Source organism: Oryx dammah, unplaced genomic scaffold (assembly GCF_014754425.2).
Source record: "Oryx dammah isolate SB20612 unplaced genomic scaffold, SCBI_Odam_1.1 HiC_scaffold_17, whole genome shotgun sequence".
NCBI lineage: Eukaryota > Metazoa > Chordata > Mammalia > Artiodactyla > Bovidae > Oryx > Oryx dammah.
The window spans coordinates 35,578,849-35,601,174 of record NW_024070201.1 but is presented as its reverse complement, the minus strand read 5'-3'; the positions used below and the strand labels follow the sequence as shown (position 1 = coordinate 35,601,174).

General features: G+C 36.6%; 1 protein-coding gene across 12 annotated transcripts in view; it reads right to left on the bottom strand.

Moving 5' to 3' along the window:
• SOX6 (SRY-box transcription factor 6) overlaps nt 1–22,326 on the bottom strand; it is a 712,355-nt gene that overhangs the window by 204,136 nt on the left and 485,893 nt on the right. For all 12 annotated transcript variants that reach the window (XM_040258270.1, XM_040258272.1, XM_040258273.1 and 9 more), the window contains 2 exons: nt 19,768–19,940; nt 16,910–16,978 (listed from right to left, as the gene is read on the bottom strand). In XM_040258270.1, the coding sequence (XP_040114204.1) occupies nt 16,910–16,978; nt 19,768–19,940 (242 nt within the window). The remainder of the gene's footprint in view (nt 1–16,909; nt 16,979–19,767; nt 19,941–22,326) is intronic.

The window sequence follows — 22,326 nt, the reverse complement described above, 5'->3', positions numbered from 1 at the left end:
CCACAGGGGGAGAAAAAGCAGGTCTGGATTTGATAAGTAAAACCAGATCTACACAATGGTTATATGGTAAAGCCTGCAATTAATGGAGACCATAAACAGTTCAAGAAGCTGGCATGGCAGTAGTTTCTCCAGAATACGTTTCACTCATATCCAGTTAGATATTAATCAAATGTACAACTGGCATAAGTGCTCTGTGCAAAAACAGATAAACTGTAGATATGCTTTAGTATAAAAGAAAAAAAGAAAGAAATAGAAGTGCATCAGATGCTTTTACATTCATATTTATGTATCATTCCTGCATGATTTATCATTTTAAAATAATAAATTATTTTCATTTTTAAACCGCAAATCACATCCTGCAGGCCTTAGCAGATGCAGATGTCAGACTATGGTAGTACAACAAAATTAATTAAATAACCCTTGAAAAAATAAAACAAAGTTTATTTATAAAAAATGACATTAAGGTGAACTGCCTAATAAGAACATGGATTTGCTTAAATAAAACATTATATGGTTCTGTTTTAGATTCATCCCTAAAGCCCTGAAAGATATTAGAATTTTAGTGAGTAATTACCCTATTTACTTCAAACAAAATGGGAGGAAATCGGAAAACCATATTAAACTACCACACATCAGAAATGAAATTCTCTCATTCTTTATCTTGCAACCCAATGAATAAATTGTAGTTGGAAAATTTATTGGGACTAGGAGATAAAACCTAACAAGCCAGAAATGAGGAAATGGCCAAAAGAATAGTCACATCAACATTATGCTTCAAGCAGTAAACCCACTCCCAGGAAGTATAACCAAGAAGTCTTCCCTTCACAGCTTAATTGTTTTCAGTCAGCCACACTTGGCACCACCCCCACAGTTAGACAAAGTTCTAACTACTTAACACGCCTCCTTTCAAATGAAAAGGCAACACTTGGGGTAAAAACAAGAGAGACTAGGAAAAGGTGTTATATGCTATACATGCCACTGACATAATACTTCTCTAGGATATGCTGTAATTTCCTGCAATTAATACGTTAGCAAAGCTATAAGGATTTTTTTCCCTAAAATTATAATATTTCACTTGCAACACTAAAATTAAGTTTGTGTCACCCTTTCCATTATACAAATGCCAGGAGTTTGTCATTGGCTGCAGAAATGTGTTTGGTGTGGCCTGAAAGCGGGCATTTACAGGCCCTCTTCCTAAATGTGTTTCTCTAACAACCCCCTTAGCCATTATTTCATGTGGCAGGAATTACAAGCCATCACAAAACTCCACAAAGGAAACATGAATTTGACCTCATAATTCAAAACCTTTCAATGGTTTAAAATGCAAACATTCCTAAATGGACATGGCTTATGCTGTGGCCAAACTTGACATTTGCCTGAAAGCTTTGCAGCAGAGACTACCTACTGCTCTCCATGTTCTAAGAACCAGAGTTAATTTCCATTATCTAGAATCACAGGAGGTCAGAGTCACGAAGAATTTTAGGAATAATTTTGTACAATGATCCTTATTCCTAACTGTATGGAAATGAGAATCAATGTAGAAGAGTGTTTGCCAGAGGTACTGTCATTACAAGCAGACCAAAGAAAAGGGGCGGGCATCTTGAGGCCAAGCCTATGCTTCTTTCTGCCATTCTATGCTTCCCTAATCCTATTCTGTTTCTCAGCGGGGACTGTGTCTTCAACAGAAGGGAGAAGAAAAAGTTTTAGTGTGAGTAGATCAATAATGATCTCCACATCTTCTCTTTCCCTAGGCTTGAAATCGTGGCCTATCTGAGCTATAGGGAACAAACAAATCTATGGAATGAATTCAGTGACATAGGCAAAGTTGGGAAAATTAGTAAGAGATGGAGCAGGCATAGAGGCAAAGACAGTAAAATAGCCTGAAAGCACTGGAAAGATCTATATCTGTGTATTCTTTTCAGTTATCTAGATACCTGGTTTTTTTTTTTTTTTTAATTAACTGAGTGCTCTATGAAAGAAACCAGAAATGTTATAACAGTCAAGTTGTAAGACTTGATTATCTATTTGGTGAACACAAACTATTGAGGTGATCACAAAGGATAGATATCTTCTCCTTTTCTGTTACTTGTATTTTTAAAGTAAAATAATAATAAAGTTAATTATCAAAGCAATGTATCCTTTTGCAATCTTTTTTAAAATGCCTATTTTTATGTAGCCAAGATTGTATTGTATTTAGATTATTATGTTCTAGGGTTTTTTCCTGCCATCTAATGTTATGTTGAAAGCATTATCCTAAATCATTAAAAATTACTTGTCAGTATCATTATTAACAGTCTATAACAGCTGATCACATGAACATACCATAGTAAATTTAATAATTTTCCTAATATTGAAAACAAGGGTCTTTCAATGTACATTTACACTTTTAAACTGATTTTCTTATACAAAAGCAATGTGTTAGAAAAAAATTAAACTAATCTAAAACAATAAAATAGTTATAATTCTGCTACACAAGTCATTTGCCTTTGTAATCTTAATGACTTGAGGTATACTGTATATCACCAATCTGGCTTTCCATAGTCAGGGAATTGTTGAGAATGAAAGATACTGTACTTTATTGGGACTGAAAGATGCTGTATTGATAAGGGGGGGCTGTGGACCTAAACATAGGGTATGGAATCCACCTTAAAATGGAATCCATGAAAGGGCCCTGTCAGAGACCAGCGTATGTGACAATACACAATAGAATGAAATCAGATAATCTTAACAGAAAAATAGCTGTTGTGTGGAGGCCAATTTCAAAAGCACAACTTCATTTTCCTTTGCCCGGGTGTCCACCCTTCCATTACACATATTCCAGCCACAAGCTGGAAGTCCTCCAGGAGTAGACTATATGTTTGTTCTATCACTGACCTGGTCTAACTGATCGTCCAAGACTATCCTCCAGCTAGAACCCAATATTTCACTTTTGCATGCTCCTCTCTACTTTTCCAAAGACAAATATCAGGTCATCTAATAGTTTCTCCTCTCCATCTAATCTTCAAACACAAAATTTAGAAAATTGAGTTTGCACAAAGCATTGCAAAGAATTACATGGAATACAGTGGAGAGGAAACTTGGAATTAGGTTTTCTTTTCCTTGAACCTCTGTTATTCATCACTAAGGAAGATAATAGCTTCCAACTCATGTGCACTTTCTTCCTCTGCATCACCTTCTGCATCTAAGCTCATTCTTCTATCACTATAACCATGTTGATTCCTTCAAACTCCAGCTTCCAGATACTAAGCTGCTTATCTAGAAGCTATCATAACCAGGCCACCTTACCTCTTTTCTGAGAAACCTGTGTGTGGGTCAAGAAGCAACAGTTTGAATTGGACATGGAAATACTGACTGGTTCAAGACTGGGAAAGGAGTAAGACAAGGCTGTATATTGTCACCCTGCTTATTTAAGTTCTATGCAGAGTAGACCATGTGAAATGCCATGGCTGGATGACTCACAAGCTGGAATCAAGATTGCCAGGAGAAATATCAATAACCTTAGATAGGCAGATAATACCACCCTTATGGCAGAAAGTGAAGAGAAACTAAAGAGCCTCTTGATGAAAGTGAAAGAGGAGAGTAAAAAAGCTGGCTTAAAACTCAACATTCAAAAAACAAAGATCATGGCATCTGGTTCCATCACTTCATGGCAAATAGGTGGAGAAACAATGGAATTAGTGACAGGCTTTATTTTCTTGGGTCCCAGAATCACTGCAGATGGTGACTGCAGCCATGAAATTAAAAGACGCTTGCTCCTTGGATGGAAAGCTATGACAAACCTAGACAGCATATTAAAGAAAAAACCAGACATGTCACTTTGCCAGTAAAGATCCTTATAGTCAAAGCTATTTTTTTTCTAGTAGTCATGTATGGATTTGCAAGTTGGACCATAAAGAAGGCTCAGCACTGAGGAATCGATGCTTTCAAACTGTGGTGCTGGAGAAGACTCCAAGAGAGTCCCTTGGTTGCAAGGCAAACAAACTAGTTAATCCTAAAGAAAATCAACCCTGAATATTCATTGGAAAGACTGATGCTCAAGCTCCAATAGTTTAGCCACCTGATGTGAAGAGCTGACTCACTGGAAAAGACCCTGATGCTGGGAAAGACTGAAGACAAAAGGAGAAGGAGAAGGCAGAGGATGAGATGGTTAGATAGCATCACTGATTCAATGGACATAGTTTGAGCAAAGTCCAGGAGATAGTGGAGGACAGAGGAGCCTGGAGTGCTGCAGTCTAAGGGGTCGTAGAGAGTCAGACACTACTGAGTGACTGAATAACAACATCATAACATTCGCAATTTTCAATGAAATGCAAGTCTGGAGGAAGAAGAGACTGACAACCACAGAGGGGGGAAGAGGGTCCTTTAAAACAAACAAATACCTGAACCAGCAGCTAGAGATCCTTCTTCTCCCAGAAGTTTCAGTCCTCTTCTTGCCTCCTTAGACAACATTCAGTGACATTAATCCTAAAGTGCCCTGTATTTAACTATATATAAATTAACAAAAGACTTCTGCCAAATCCAGCTTTAAAAATGCCAAACTAAGACTTACATCTTTTGTTAAATAACAGTACAAAAGTTAACGCTTTTCTGTTTGGGAAACTGGTTCTTGACATCATCACAACTTTTGAAAGGGAACAAAAGTTATTAGAGAATCAAAAGTAAAATCAGTTTTCTTGGGGTTTTCCCCTCTTTTCCTGTTCATAATACAACTAAAGGATGTATAAGAAAGAGCCAACATTTGAAAGGCTGGGAAATGAATGATTTCCAGCACTGGAACAAGCATGGCCTGTTTATAAGTTTAGAGTTTTTTAAGACAGTGTGTTCACCTTGTCAACATGTTCAAGAAGCAGAGTCAGCCTAGCTGAGAGCTCTTTCCAGCTGCACTAATCTCAGCCACTGTAGAAACTCATCTGTAGACATTTTAAGATAAAAATCTTCCACTGAAGTGTATATTTAACAAAAGTCATGACTATGAACTGACTGGGGATGAACTTTACTCTTTATTCTGATTTGTGAATTCCTTAACTTTCATTGTTTAATGCTACAACTTTAACATTTTTTTAATAGATTGGGTGGCAGCTAAAATGAATTCAGTGTCTCACACTGAGACATTACATCTTTTGCATCATTTATTTTCCTTTATTTTGAACAAGTAAAAATATCTGACTAACATTAATAACTTTGAGTAGGAGTTACCTTATGTGAATTAAAAATGGTTATGTCAGTATATCCTTTAAAATTTAAAAGATATTTCTCTGTGCTATATCAAGTGTCACACAGTATATCAATTTTTATTTCCCATCTCTCAAGTCTGGTATGCATACTGTTTAACTTCTTAAATTCTAAGTACAGACATAATTCACAAAAGCTGGGCAAATGCTTGACTTACAGGAGATGGCATACATAAGATTTATATGAACAACTTTATTTTAAACAAGCAGGACTTTTGCATTTTGTGCCGCTACATCACTAACTTCATCTGTGTATTAAAAAAAAAAAAGCTATAAAATAAATTGAAAAGATTCATTTACTATCCCACAAGCACTACTGATCTAATAGAAAAGCCCATTTTAGTGTGAAAAGTAAGAATTTGACCCTAATTTCTAGAATAAAATGCCACATTCCTTTTTAGACACTCTCCAGGCAGTTCTACCTAATTCTTGGTCAACCATTTCTGAGTACCTGATAAACCTTACTCTCCTCTTACTGACAGTTAAAATAGTTCTCATTTGGCAGCCAGAGAAAATTTTTGTCCCTTCTTATGCTCGAGACTGCCCTGGTGATACTAATTGATTACAGTGCTTGCACATTGATTATCCCATATTCACATCACTAATTTGTGGGTTCTAAATATGCATATGTATGTAAATATAAACATGCTAAACATGTAGTTGCAAAATATGTACATGTGTGTTTCATTGTTAGGGACTCTGAAATTATTCCTATAGCTCATACAACAATGATGATAGTGATAGATAAAATGCATTGAGCACTTAGTCAAATTTCTTTTAAATGATGATCTCTCGTCCCATAGCTGCTGCTGCTGCTGCTGCTGTTAAGTCACTTCAGTCGTGTCCGACTCTGTGCGACCCCATACATGGCAGCCCACCAGGCTCCCCCATCCCTGGGATTCGCCAGGCAAGAACACTGGAGTGGGTTGCCATTTCCTTCTCCAATGCATGAAAGTGAAAAGTGAAGTCGCTCAGTCATGTCCGATTCCTAGCGACCCCATGGACTGCAGCCTACCAGGCTCCTCCGTCCATGGGATTTTCCAGGCAAGAGTACTGGAGTGGGGTGCCATTGCCTTCTCCAATCCCACAGCTAGTAAGGTACTATCATTATTCATCTTTTTAGGAATTAGGAAACACATGCTCAGAGACATGAAGTAACTTTTGTTATAGCTGCTGCTGCTGCTAAGTTGCATCAGTAGTGTTCGACTCTGTGCGACCCCACAGTTGGCAGCCCAACAGGCTCCTCTGTCCCTGGGATTCTCCAGGCAAGAATACTGGAGTGGGTTGCCATTTCCTTCTCCAATGCATGAAAGTGAAAAGTGAAAGTGAAGTCGCTGTCGTGTCTGACTCTTAGCGACCCCACAGACTGCAGCCTATCAGGCTCCTCCGTCCATGAGATTTTCCAGGTGAGAGTACTGGAGTGGGATGCCATTGCCTTTTCCATTTGTTATAGTTAGTAAGTAGCAAAACATGTTACAGAACTAATAAATAGTAGAACTGGAATTTAAATCTTGATTTATTTGTCCCTGATACTTGTGCTGGTTCTAGATTACATACACTCTGAAGCAATGCATTTTATTCTTTCCACCTTCTATTTATATGTACAAATCCAGTTTAAAACTACATTCAGATTCATACATTCCTCATATATATCAAATTAGCCAATTTCACAGAAAAAAATAATTTTAAACCACTGTCACTCACTGCTCACTTTCAACACTGCAGAAGATTGCTATAAAAACAAGTACTAACATTAAAGGTGACTGAGCCTCAGCACAGAGACCTATCACTTTTAAGCCCCTAGAAAGTATTGGGTCAGCCAAAAATGCATTTGGATCCATAGAATTTTTTTGCTGACTCAACTGTATCATTAACTAAGACGTTTATATGTAAATACCAAAAGAAGTAGCGAGGGTGGGATGATTTGGGAGAATGGCACTGAAACATGTATAATATCATATGTGAAATGAATCGCCAGTCTAGGTTCGATGCATGATACAGGATGCTCGGGGCTGGTGCACTGGGATGACCCAGAGGGATGGTATGGGGAGGGAGGGGGGAGGGGGGTTCAGGATGGGGAACACGTGTACACCCGTGGCAGATTCATGTTGATGTATGGCAAAACCAATACAATATTGTAAAGTAATTAGCTTCCAATCAAAATAAATTTATATTAAATATATATGAATAAAAAAAGAAAAGAAAGAAGCTAATACAACATTGTAGCTCAATTAAACTTCAATTAAATCAATTTTTAAAAGAAAAAAAAAAAAGAATTGGGCTTCCCAGGTGGTGCTAGTGGTAAAGAAGTGAAGTGAAGTGAAAGTTGCTCAGTCGTCAACAGACTATGTAGTCCACAGAATTCTCTAGGCCAGAATACTGAAGTGGGTAGCCTTTCCCTTCTCCGGGGTATCTTCCCAGCCCAGGGATCGAACTCAGGTCTCCCACACTGCAAACAGTTTCTTTACCAGCTGAGCCACAAACCTGCCTGCTAATGCAAGAGACTTAAGAGATTTGGGTTTGATCCATGGGTCGGGAAGATCCCCTGGAGGAGGGCGTGGCAACCCACTTCAGTGTTCTTGCCTAGAGAATCCCATGGACAGAGAAGCCTGGCAGGCTACAGTCCATAGCACTGCACAGAGTTGGACACGACTGAAGCAACTTAGCATGCATGCGCCAAAAGAATCACTTAGCCACAAATATATTTCATACCATGTTACAAAAAGATTCCAGTTTTGTTCTTTTTATCTCTTTCTTTGTGAGGATGCAGCCAAAGTTGTACTAGTTCTGAGATATAAACTGATTCTAACAGCCAATCTTTTTTTTTCTATTTAAGGATAAAGAGAGTGTAATGAGATTTTAGATGTTAGGTATTATTATCCACATTTTACAAACTGGGAAACTAAAGTGCACTAAGATTTTCATATCACAAAAAGGGCAAATTGAGATACAACCAGTACTAGTCTTGTCCCAGGGACGGAGGAGCCTGGTGGGCTGCCATCTCTGGGGCCACACAGAGTCAGACACAACTGAAATGACTTAGCAGCAGCAGCAGCAGCTTGAAGTCAAAGACAGTTGGCTTTCACTCATGGCTCTGACAACATGTAGCTTTTAAGCCTGGACGAGTTGTTGTCTATACCTCAGCTCCCTTGTATAAAGTAAAGGATTTGCACTAGAAAAAGAGTTCCAAAGAAATTTCAAAGAAAAACAGAAGTGGGAACTTACATATATTTGGGATCTTTTTATTTTATCAACTAAAATTACTGGAAAACAAAGAAATGAAGCACATACCATCTATTATCACCTATGCTTCATAAAAGGAAAGGGCATTTTAATTCCAAAAAAAAAGTAGAGAAAACATAAACTTAGGGTTATTTTTATGTATAGTTTAACAGTAAACTCACTATACTGTTGTACAATAGAAATAGGTACCCACCCTACCCCTGATCAGTGAGTGAGAGCCATGAGGACCACTAGAGGATGTGTCCAAGTTTAACATTCTGTGAAAGCAGAAGAATGAAAGCGGAACTTCTGACATCTCTCAGGGTAGTGCTCCGGCAATATTGTCTTAAAATTCCATCATTAAAGAACTGTCTTTATAACCTTTGCCATATCCAAGTACCCAATTATTACTTACTTATAGTTTTAATTAAATTGACTTTTTTTTTGCTTAAATACATTTATTTCAAAAGCACTACCTCAAATAGAAAACCAATAGGAAATTCAATAGAAAATCACTTGTTAAGTTATGATAATGTAACAATAAAAATAAAAGTTTTAATTTTCTAATTCTAATTCTAAGCACTATTGTCCCCCAAAGCTCAGATTAAGATGATCTCTCTCGCCTACAAAGAGGGAGATTAGCACAACCTGAAAAGGGTTTAAAGTGTACTAACACTAAACTGAGCCCTCAGTATAATCAGAGAGATCAAGGGAAACAGAGAAACTGCTGCTTTTTCCTGGGGAACTGATTCAATGTTATGTAATGTCATATGCTGGCACCACCTGGATCATCCGCCCACTGGGCTCCATACCCTCCTGCCCCTTAAGAGGTAATGCACTCTCGCACTCTTCTTTAATCCCAGAGAAGCTGAGGCTTTGGCTTCCTTGAATTTTCCCTGATTTGAGAAGGAGCTGGGGAGTAAAGTCTGAGAGATAAGCAGAAGTAGATAAGATACAAAAGGGAGAGTCACCTAGAGAGAGTTCAGGAAACTGAAGGATAGTGCATGAAAAGCATTGAGATTCACCATCAGGCTTTGGTCAGCTGAATGAGATCTTTGCCATAAGAAAATAGGTAGTAAGCTGATTAATAATTCTATATATCAGCTAAAAGAATCTGGTTCGGTATAACCTCTTTTTATGTCTAGATCCACTCCAACTTTAACCATCTAGCATGATTAACTCACGCAGACTTTCTAATCCACAATAAGAATTTATATTTTTATCTAAGGCCATTGCTATTCATGAATTATAGCAGCTTTACCTATTCTTTATAATTCAGGAACTTCATTATTAAAATGTTAGAAGCAGGCTATAGAGCATCTATCATTACTTAAAAAGTTAATTCGATTACATAAAAGAAATAATTAGATTTGCATTTTTATCTTGGATTTAAACTTTCAAAGATCACAGCAGCCTGCCCATGGGCAATTAAAAACAGCATACAGCAGAGAAATAGAGGAGAGAGGGTCTGTTTTTCCTGGCTAATTCATGATTGAAGATAGAATTACAAAATATTTTAAGGGTTTGCTGAAACTGGGGGCTAATCCTAGACTTCTAAGCTTTGTTTAGAACTCTCATTTCATTGCGAGAGTATCAGATACACATACAATGCTAATAGAAGTATCGAGTTACTTTCAATGGGTTTATTTAGTCCTGTTCAGAGACTGTTGAAAGGAGATCCCTTACCTGATCAATAACACCCAAAAAAGGAGTATTTGCTGGAGCCAAAACAGGAGCAGTGAATTGCTTTTTGTTTATCAATGCTAAACACAACTGACAAAGAGAGACAACATCTACAACATAAAGCAGAGGAACTGCGTGAGATTGCAAGGTTCCTCACTTTCCTCAGTCTTTCTGCTGTCTGTTCAGCCAGTTCCAAAAGACAATAAATGCAAGGTCCAGCTCTTAAAATTAGAGGTCAATTAGATACTAAATGATGAAGCATATCTTCAAATATATATCTATTATTATTATCCTGGCAAAAAATTAATTAACTAGGTCATGCAGGCCATGAAGGCTAATGTACAAAGTAATTATTTCTGATCTTTAGACAACTACTTCACATAAAAAGGTAGTCCTTATTCTGCTCAGCAGATACCTGAAATGCCTGTAGTTAATCATATTGAAGGAAACAAGAGGCAAGGTTTATCTCCTTAAAAGGTGAGAGTACATCTCAAGTTATTCTGTTTAATGGTTTAAGAACAATCACCTCTCTACTCATAATATTAATATGACTACTGGTTATGTAGGAAGAAAGGAGAACACAATTTAATGGCACTCCACCACATGACAAACACAGAGACGCACAAAATATGCAAATAGCACAGATGAATATAATATAATCAAAATAGAAAACACTACGTATGGAAAATACTCACATACTCCTAAAGAATAGAGTGACGCTTCAGTGAAGAGACAAACAGTTGTATAAATAAGCAGCATGTATAATCAGAGCGTTTAAAAGAGAAGTTTTCAGATAAGAGAAAGTATCTGCCAAGTAGCAGCAATGGCATTAGTTCAGGCCTTCCACAGACTGAGTTCATCATCTAATTCATGTATTAAATGGTGACAGAAAGACAATGAATATTGTATATTAATCATGCTAAGTCGCTTCAGTCATGTCTGAAACATGTCTGGAAACACTTCAGTCATTTCCTTCTTCGGGGGATCTTCTCAACCCAGGGATCAAATCTGCGTCTTTTCTCTCTCCTGCATTGGCAAGCAGATTCTTTACCACTAGCACCACCTGGGAAGCCCATATATTAATCATAATGATTAACAAATAACCACAAATTTCAAGTTTCACAATTTTATCCCCAACGGTATATGTATATTAATTAACTGAATCACTGGCTCTGGCCCAGGAAGCCAAATGCCAAATAAAATCCCAACCAACCAGTCCCTTGTTAAGAGACCACTGTTGACAGGTCAGTGATGTGAGGAGAGGACACTGTCTATATAGTACACAACACAGCCACTTGAATTAACTCTAAAATTGAGGTCTAAAGAGACATGAATATATGGATCGCACTATTCAGGTCTGGAAAAAGAAAGTGTCTCATAGAGATATTTTAATGAAGTGAATCCTCTTGCAAAGATTAAGTTCTAGCAACAAAATGCTGTCATTAAATATGTTTCTACTGACATTCTATCAAAACTAAAAAATATGATATGTCCATGAAAAATGTCTTCTCTAGATTGCAAAACCATGACATGGTCAAATGAGGTTAGATAAATATATACATGGATGGATCAAGAAATCAAGAGTTATAAAATATTTTCTAGTTTGCATAGATTAGACATATTTAATGACTGATTAAAATGTTGTAAATATGTGCTGATATATCCAATGGATTCAAAGTGAATTTTGTTTACTAGTCAATATAATTCATAAATAAAATACTTTAAAAGACTGACTAAGATACTATGGTGCAATGTGGGAGACAAGGAGAAAGAAATTACTGAAGCAGTTATTTGTTCTTTGGAATTACAGCAAGAGCAATATTCCCAAATTCAAGGATCCATATTCCATGATCTGTTAGTTTTGCTTTCCACAAACTGGATAAAAATTGTGCCATTTCTGTCCATGCTAAGTTGCTTCAGTCATGTCCAACTCTTTGCAACCCTATGGACTGTAGCCTACCAGGCTCCTCTGTCCATAGGATTCTCCAGGCAAGAATACTGGAGTGGGTTGCCATGCTCTCCTCCAGGGGATCTTCCCTACCCAAGGATCAAACCTACATCTCGTGTCTCCTGCACTGGCAGGTGAGTTCTTTACCACTAGTTCCACCTGAAAAGCCCGATTTCTGTCCTGGAAATAGCAAAAATATCTAACTTTTTGGGCCTCCTATCGAGGGGATTATCCAGGAGAAATATCAATATGGAGATATTGATATTCTCCATATCTCAGATATGGAGATGACACGACCCTTATGGCAGAAAGTGAAGAACTAAAGAGCGTCTTGATGAAAGTGAAAGAGGAGAGTAAAAAAGTTGGCTTAAAGCTCAACATTCAGAAAACTAAGATCATGGCATCCGGTCCCATCCTTTCATGACAAATAGATGGGGAAACAGTGGAAACAGTGGCTCCACTGTTTTTTTTTTTTTGGGGGGGGGTGCTCCAAAATCACTGTAGATAGTGATTGAAGCCATGAAATTAAAAGACACTTACTCCTTGGAAGGAAAGTTATGACCAAACTAGACAGCATATTAAAAAGCAGAGACATTACTTTGTCAACAAAGGTCTGTCTAGTCAAGGCTATGGTTTTTCAAGTAGTCATGTATGGATGTGAGAGTTGGACTATAAAGAAAGCTGAGTGCCAAAGATTTGATGCTTTTGAACTATGGTGTTGGAGAAGACTCTTGAGACTCCCTTGGACTGCAAGGAGATCCAACCAGTCCATCCCAAAGGAGATCAGTCCTGGGTGTTCATTGGAAGGACTGATGTTGAAGCTGAAACTCCAATACTTTGGCCACCTGATGCAAAGAGCTGACTCATTTGAAAAGACCCTGATGCTGGGAAAGATTGAGAGCAGGAGGAGAAGGGGACGACAGAGGATGAGATGGTTGGATGGCATCACCAACTCAATGAACATGAGTTTGGGTGAACTCCAGGAGTTGGTGATGGACAGGGAGGCCCGGTGTGCTATGGTTCATGGGGTTGCAGAGAGTCAGACACAACTGAGCGACTAATCTGATCTGATCTGATCCAGGGAATTACTTATTATATAACAGATTAGAGGAATCACCATTTTCCCCAAAGCACAAACAGAGGGATTAGAATTCACTAAGCAAACAGCCTACTAAAAGACCTGTTGATATTAAAGAATTTTAAAAATAATTTAAAGTTATTAACATGATTTTTTAAATGGTAAAAAATGACTCATCAAAACTATAAAAACACTGGTTCATAAAATCATTCATTTTACGATTTCAGCATGGCTTAAAGACCATGCATGCATGCTAAGTCATTTCAGTCGTGTCTGACTCTGTGTGACCCTATGGACTCTGTTCTGCCAGGCTCCTTTGTTCATGAGATTCTCCAGGCAAGAATACTGAAGTGGGCTGCCATGCCCTCCTCCAGGGGATCTTCCCGACCCATGAATGAAAACCATGTCTCTTGGGTCTCCTGCATTGGCAGGTGGGTTCTTTACCACTAGTGCCACTTGGGAAGTCCACATAGTCTTAAAAAGTATCTCTTTAAAAATTTAGTTATAAATTACCAAGGTGAAATTACATTAAAATTATATTCAAGGAAAAAATACATAAATGAAATAATTTCTAACTACATATACAGAATAAGTTTTGAATGACTGCAAATAAGAAAAATAAGCTCAAAGACTTTTTATAATACTATCTTAATCCTGCCTTTTCGTATCGCTAATGAAGAATTCTGCCTTTCAATGTGTGCATATCATTCAGGTTTTCATTTGTTTCCATTATTATAGACCCAGATGTGTTTGTGTGTGGTTGTTATAATAGGTTAGACACTCTTTCCTTTCTTTTTATTACAGAAAATAAAATTTTGGAATTTTATTGCAAATTCCAAAGCAACAAGCATTAATTCAGAAGTCAGCATTCTGAACTAGAAGTAAAGAACAATCTTGAACATAATCACAATCTTGAATCATAATCTTGATACTTATGATCTATGGCCAATTGCCAAGGCTTAATCTTGCTGATCCTGTTAGGAAATAACTTCTAGAATATAAGATTTTAAAAGAAGGAAAAAGGTCAAACTTGGGATCTCAAATTGTCACTGTATTCATTCAGTTTTAGAAGAGAAGTTAGGTTTTCTATTTATTACCTAATTTTAATCTCTGTTTTGTTTTGTTTTTAAAAGAGAGAATGATTTTTCATGATAGAAAAATGTTTGAAGCATTCCTTAAATCTCATATTTTGCTCAAATTAAAATGAGTCCAACAAAAGTCTCTCTCTTAAATTTGATCATGCCTATGGCTGGCCAAAAACCTTATGTGAAAATACACTTAAACCATTTCCCTCCCAAGAAAATAACTAAAATTCTGAATATCAAATATGTGCTTTGTGTCAGAGATGAATATGTTTTGTGTAAGGAGTAAATGTTTTTCAGTATTTGAAAAATTCTTTGAATGGTCTTATACTCGATTAGATAAACACTGACAAGATATGCAGTGAAGCAGTAGCTCGAGACAGACTAAACTGTAATACAGATTATTGCCTCCTCTTTTTTTCTAAAATAAAATACGAATTCTTGTTACAAAGAATCCCATATTTCTAAAATTAATGTGGTGGATTCATGTCAATCTATGCCAAAACCAATACAGAATTGTAAAGTAAAAATTAAAAATAAATAAATTAATTAATTAAAAATAAATAAAAAATAAAAAATAAAATTAATGTAACTATTTTGAATCTGTCTATGATTTTTATAGTTTATACTGATGAGATCAAGGCCTGATAGGCTTCAATTTTTAAAAATTTAAACAATGAGAAATATGTATAAAATTTAAAGCAATTGAACTTCTATTAAAATACTTGAAAAACCAATTTCCTTGTCTTCTCAAATTGAACATTCTGACAAACATATTTTAAGATCATGTTCTAGTTTCCTGAAAAAGATTTCAACTCATACAGTCGTTATGACTATAAAATATAATCAATAAATGCCTATAATATTTCACAAAGATACTCTGAACTAATTTCGTTGCTATTCATCTGAGATCCTCACTACCACAGGTACACGTCAGTTAAGACATCCAGTTAATGCAAACAACTTTGGACTAAGAAGTGAAATATATTCAAAACAAATAACGAAGTAGGTAATAAAGAGGTAGTATAAACATTAATAATAAGTAACTGATATGAAAACATCTCAGGGAATTTCTTCCATTTCTGCTTTACAAATAGGAGAAACAGAGAGTACTCTAAACAATCAGGTTATTTAACACCTACTAAGTTCTTAGAGAGGAATCTAGAGAAAAATGTAGGAAGCCACAGGCTAAAACTCTTGATCTTAGCAGTGGGAGACACACTGAAAATTCTAATAAGGGCAGAGCAAGGGAACACCTGGACAGTTATTTAATTAAGGATCTCAGCATGAGTCATAAGATATCAGGATAAAAAATTATTCCAAGATTTAATTATAAAAGCTGACTGTCCAAAATGCCAGAGACATACTATCTATTATGTTTGGATTCATTATTTTGAAACATATAGACTTGAGTATGGAATACAGAATCAGAACTAATTAAAACAACAACAACAAACACTAGTTAAAACTTCCTAGTAAAGATGGGCAAAGTGCCAAATTAGGTACAAATACTTCTTCAGACACCAAACTGGTATTTTAAATGCAGTGACTACTACCCAGAACACTAAGTGTGACTACACAATGAAGCAAAGATCTAAATCATTGACTTTCATTGGTAAGGTGAAAAAAGTAATAACTTTATGTAAATGATTTTTAAAAACATAGGAAGGTGTAATACTAATCCCAAGGAAAGGACTAATATAATTCAGAATATAGTGCCCCAACTAGGCTGAATAATATATCCCAGTATAGAAAATATCTACAACAACCAAGAGAAACCCAGAGTCTGTGGTGGGTACTTGTAACTCTGGGATTGGTATGCCTGAGGTTTAATCACCAGACAACCAGTTTCTTACTCTAAGGCTTTCTAGAAGTCACACACCCACCTATGCGCATATCCAAAAATGGAGATCACTTCCCTTACCTATGTCAAATAGCTGTTAGTTGAATTAACTGTCAAATATCTAACGGAATAACAGAAACCAGAATTCTTTCTCAGGCCATTGTAATTATGATCTCCATATTGTGTTACCCTGCCACCAAAAAAAGAAAGAAAGAAAGAAAAGGAATAAAGAAAAAGAAATTTCTAAACTGTGTTACAATTACTCAAGAACAAGTTTTTCTTCCTTTCTAGACTATAAGCTTCTTGAAGACAATTGCTAATCTTTATATTCCTTTTAGCATCTAGCAGAAATGCAGTTAATATCTAAAAAGAACAAATTAATTATTACCAACCTTTTCCTAGATCATAAGATTCTTCTCATAACTGGCCCAATCAGACATCCTAACAAGCAAATAAACATAAGCTTCTACCCATGATACTATCAGACGGTAAAATACAGAGCAAGTAATTTTGTGGCAATAAAACTAGCATGAGTATGCCACCTTGGAAACCATTATGTTTTCACTAGGTTGTATTAGTCAAATGGCAGATGGCAAAAAAGGTAAGGTTTATCCTGCTTATGCATCACATCAGAAAAGAATGCTTAGACTTCCACCAAGTCGATATTTCCTACATCCATTTATACAACTGTATACAACATCCTTGAATAAAAGCCCTATTGGTGCTGTTTATAGAGAAGGGTGCATTTGCAGCATTTTAAATTCCATTTTCAAGGAGGAAAGTATCTAAGTATAATCAGACAAGAGTAATAAATACACAGACCTGGATCTGTTGTTGCAGGAGATTAATTTTGTGCTGCTGTTGCAGAAGTTGCTGCTGTTGTCTTGCAATCTATCAGAAATAAAATTTCATTAAGTTAAAATGAAATGCTTACACCTTTGCCATTACCTGAGATACATCTCCTGTTATTACAAGAATGTTTCACTGTACTTCTAATACGAAAGAATTCCTATAAAATGAGAGAGGCAGAATCAGAAAGTTGGAGAGAAGGGAAATATTTCAAACAGGTGCCATCTCTCTGCTTACCCCTAAATCTTGACCTGTACATGAAAACTGCCCACCTTGTATTACATTTTTGAGCAGTTCATCTATATCTGCACTGGTCATCTGGAAAAAATGAGAGTTTCAAAATCTGATCCTTGGAGAATAAAGGCAGGAAAACTTTGGCTACATGTTTCTGAGGAGCTTAATTTGGATTTAAAAAGTAAAATCCATAAGCAAAGACATGAAAGAACTTTCTATTATCTATAATATGGCCTACTTTGGTGAGACCTTTTCTACTGTAAAGATTTTTAGAACTGATAATGCTTACAAATATTGTCAAGGGAATGTCAAAAGAAAAAAAAACAGCAAAAATCAAAAACTTATCTTTTTTTGCTGATGTAATGCATAACATACAAAGCATTTTTTTTAAACAAACAAAATTTCATATTTATTCATATCTTTTTTACTGTAATGTGTTAGTTTTATAGTACAGGATCCACATATAAGTTTTGTATTCCCTTGCTTCATCCAACAAATTCAACATCTTAACATGTCATCTGGTCTATAAAAAAAAACATTAACCACTTAATGCAAGCCCCATTGAAGACTGAATCTTCCCCTCAGGAGAGCAAAGAACTTCTTTAGGATAATAGTGTTTACTATAAAACATGAGTTAGGTGTCAGGCTGCTTATTACCTCAAAATCTGAGCTGCTGGAGCTTGAAACCCATGGGAATGCCCCTTAGTGAGAACACACTCACTGCCAACCTAGGAAGCCAGAGAAAAAAATGGCCAGAAAGCTCTTAGGATGACTTGGTTTCATGATGCCTATAGGCAAGAGTTATTTCTTCCCTATTTCTTCTATTTCCAAAACATTCTAAAATGCACAGTGTTGGAAATGAGTGTGAATTACCCCTCAGCTGTATACTTCCTGAGTCTTTTTGATATTTTAGCCTAGAGTAGAGGGAAATACCCAAATTACATTCCTTTCAGCAGAAGATGACAAATAGCAGTCTGCCCCCAAATATGGCTTAATGGTTTCTGGTGATGACTGGTTCATACTAGAAGTCATGATAAAGCTGCCCCTAACACAGGCTACAGTTTAAGAAATGGGACCACTCCTCCCCAAAGCTTTATAAGCAAAATGGAAATAGTATTTAATCAAGTTGAAAAGGCTCACTCTGTTTACCACCATTCAAATCAGAAATGGACAACTCTGCAACTCTAGGTATACATGCTGGATCTCTGAATATTTATTTCCTCTTAGCAATCCAGTGAAACACCGCTAGACATCTAATATTGATGGTCCCTCCTAAATGATAAAGTGCTGCATAGAAATGCATCCAAAACACCACAGTGCAATTACTATCATCCACTCTAGACGTATGGGTTTGACACAGTGAAGTATGGTACATAAGCACCATGTGGCTCAAATTCTGAATTTTATTTGCCAATCGGTTGAGCTACATGCTCGCTTCATTGAGCATGACAACCTAGTTTTAAGTGTCATTTAATTTTCATTTTGAAATATAATTACAAAGTGTTCACTGTAAGATATCACTCGTCTGCAAATGTGTCAAGATTAATTTGTGCTAGCTTATTCACAAGTGTCAATAGTTAATTACTGTGTCATCTCTGGATGGCTAAATGACATTCTAACTTCTGATTTTTTACAGTGTTCCTTTATGTTATTTTCCATTAGGGGCTGAGTCCATATTCCTACATGTGGGCAAATATTCAAGCATATAAAATACCAGACGTCACAACTCATTAAAATCAACAGAGCATATATTGCTCTATATACCCCTATAAAATACAGTTAACTGAAAAGATAATTCCAGTAATAATGTCAGATTCCTAAAAACTGCACATTAATTTGGATCTGTCTGATCTAAAGCATCAGGGACTACTCTATAGGATCCTTGTTGTTAGATTAATGTACTCTTATGAGACAGGAAAAATATTTGGGAAAGTGATTTATTTTTTAAAAGATACACACTTAAACTTTGCTATTTTTCTTCCTTCTCACTTCTAAATCAATGAAGTCAAATTCTTCCAGGAGCCATGTGTTAATTTGTTTTTAATGATTTACCTATGCTAAAAGAGAGTGACCATATAATTTATCAGCCTAGCCAGCACAACTTTCACAGGTGGAAGAGGGGAGTATTAATAATTACTCTGGAAAACAGATATTAATCAGGGCTATTCTGGAAAAACTGAGACATGTAGTCACCCTAGCTTGAACCAGTAAGTTAAAAGATTCTCAAAGTTTTTCTAGACCAGGATCTTCTTTTACTGGATGAGAAAAGAAATCCAGAGAGAAGCGATTTACTCATGGTTAAGCTACACTAGGGATATATGTGATACCTACATGAACAAGTATCCCTGAGTAATTAATCAAATGCAAATGTTCTGGAACAATATTATCACTTCAGTTATGACCAGTTCTATTATGCCTTTCTTTGTCCTCCACATATCCCCTCAGTATTCTCAACGACCCTAGATTTCCAGAAGGCTTCTTTCTTTCCTTGTCTTTTTTTAGGAAGGCTTATGACAAATAAACCAATCAATGTGATTACTCTCTGAGCTTGGCACATTCCACATCTCCAGTTCATCAGCTCCTTTTGCAGGGCTCACCTGTTCTTGCTGTTGGCGAGCAAGGTCCATTTGCTGCCGTTGTTTCTCAATTTGTGAGGCTGCCAGTTTTTTCTGTTCATCATGCGCTGCCAGGAGCTGCTCCCGTAAACTGATCAGCTGGGTAATCATGGTAGAGAGCTGCCGTTCTTTTTCTGCCAGGCTCTCAGGTGTACCTAAAATGGAAGTGAAAATATATCTCACAAGTTTGAGAAAATTCTGAATGAATTAGGGAAGTGAGTGGGTAGGCAGATTTAGAAAGGAACTACTCTAAGACACCAATATCTGGGACAATAACTGGAGGTCACTGTGAGTGCAAGAACTCTATGGAGAGCAATGGAATGAGCACTAGAGTTAGTCATTGCCCTGCCAACAAAAAGGACTGTTGCCAATAAAATACTCTTCCCTCTTGTTCTTTAAAACAAAACAAAACAGAACAAACTACTCTATTCTCTCCCTTTCACCACATTCCCCTTCCTTCTCCACCCAAATCTATCTTGTCAAGCTAGGAAACGTATGCTATTTAGTACCAAAGATTAGAAACTATATGTTTTATTAATATTCTATAATCACCTCTACCCTCAATGACTAACAGAGAATCTAAGACATAGTAGGTACTTAATAAATGTTATTTCAGTACTTTTCTGATCACTGCCCTCATAAAATTTTTCTATCGTGCAAAGATCTATCTCTGAAGCTTAGAAGTCTGAGGTCTCTCTTGGCTATGGGACCAGGGACAGAAAGAGGAAAAAAATAAACAAATAAAAGTGTCTTGCCTCAGGTGACAATGAAACTGATTTTTTTTTTTTTTCCTCCTGTGAGGGGATCAAGCTAAAGCCCCCAAGTTCATCCTTAAAGGCAAAACTATTGCTTGGGGGGCTCACGCACCCCTTTGTCATTTGTCATTCTTCAAAGGGAAAAAACACATTCAAGGTTGGAAAGGTTGAAAAGGTTATGATGTCACTGCACACTTACAGTATGCACTAATGGTGCTGAACAGTCTATTTATGGGCAAATTGCACAGCTCTCCTAAGTAAAGGGTACAGAATCCTTTTGTGACTTGAAATTAGAGCATTTTACTGTAGCATAAGATAAGAATTTCAACCCACTGTATGTGAGCACACAGGTTTCATTATGAAGAAATGATCTATGCTTTGAAAGCTTTTCAGAAAGATGCCACCAGCTGTCAAAAGAGATAAGGATTGCCAATTTTTGTTTGTGTGGAAGAGGAGACTTCCAATCTCCTTATGCAATTCCCCTCATTCCTGCTAAGAAAGCCCGAGGACAATCTGAGAAACTGAACATATTTTAATTAGGAAAGGACCTATTTTTTGAGTGGGCCCATGGGAAAAGGGAGCCTTCAAAGGATGTTGGCTAGCCCTTACTAATATATGATTCTCACAAGGTAAGACCTGATATCAGTTGAGAAGCTACAATATTTAGGATTACTTTGGTATTAGTGCCAATTCATGACCTTAAAAATAAATAAGTAAACACATAACTAAATAACTGTCAATGTTCCATAATCCTTAAAGATTTGTTGATCTGAAAGTGAGTGAAGTCGCTCAGTCATGTCCAACTCTTTGCGACCCCATGGACTGTAGCCTTCCAGGCTCCTCTGTCCATGGGATTTTCCAGGCAATATACTGGAGTGGATTGCCATTTCCTTCTCCAGGGGATCTTCCCAACCCAGGGATTGAACCCGGGTCTCTCACACTGTAGACAGATACTTTACCATCTGAGCCACCAGGGAAATCCTGGTTGAGCTGAAAGGTGGCCTAAAATCAAAATTAAAAGAAAAATAAGATAGTGAAATGATATTAGAAAATGTACTTCACTGATATGGAAACAAATTCTGTATCTCAAGGATTGGAACCAGTTGTTCTTTCTAGCTACTGAGAGTGATTGTTTTAAATGAGTTTTTATTTCAGCAATAGGAATTTAAGCCTAGTGAAAGAAAGAACTTCTTGATCCAGAAATATTAAAATACAAAATCAGGTTCCTAGAGGGGAATCATAAAATCTCTTCCAAAGTAAAACAAGCTCCACTAATATAGATGTTAATGATATATAGGAATGAGAAGATATAAAACAAGTATGAAATTTACTTACTCATTTCATTAAACTTTAATTAAAGAATATTTCCTGAATCTCAGGTACTATATCAAGAACCAAGGATACAGATACCATAGCAAGAAAAAGCAGACAGAGTTTCCTACTCACACCCTCACCAAGCAATCACATATATAAGTGTAGACGACAACTAAATAAGAATTATAAACAGGACAGATACTTGCTGGGAGGTTTAACCAAGTTTGGGAGGACCAAGACTCAGGAAGGTATGCCTGAAAAGGTATCGGTAATAAGTTAACAGAAACATGAAGAATTAACTAGTCAGAGGTGGAGGGTGGTCAAGAAGGTTTTCAGTAGGAGAAAACAACATAGACAAAGGCCCTGGGAGGTGCCAGGTGGTGGGAGAGTGTCAGTGTGTGTTCCAGAAATTGAAGGTAGTAAAACTTAGGCAAAACAACAACAACAACAACAACAAAGGAGAGTAGAGTAC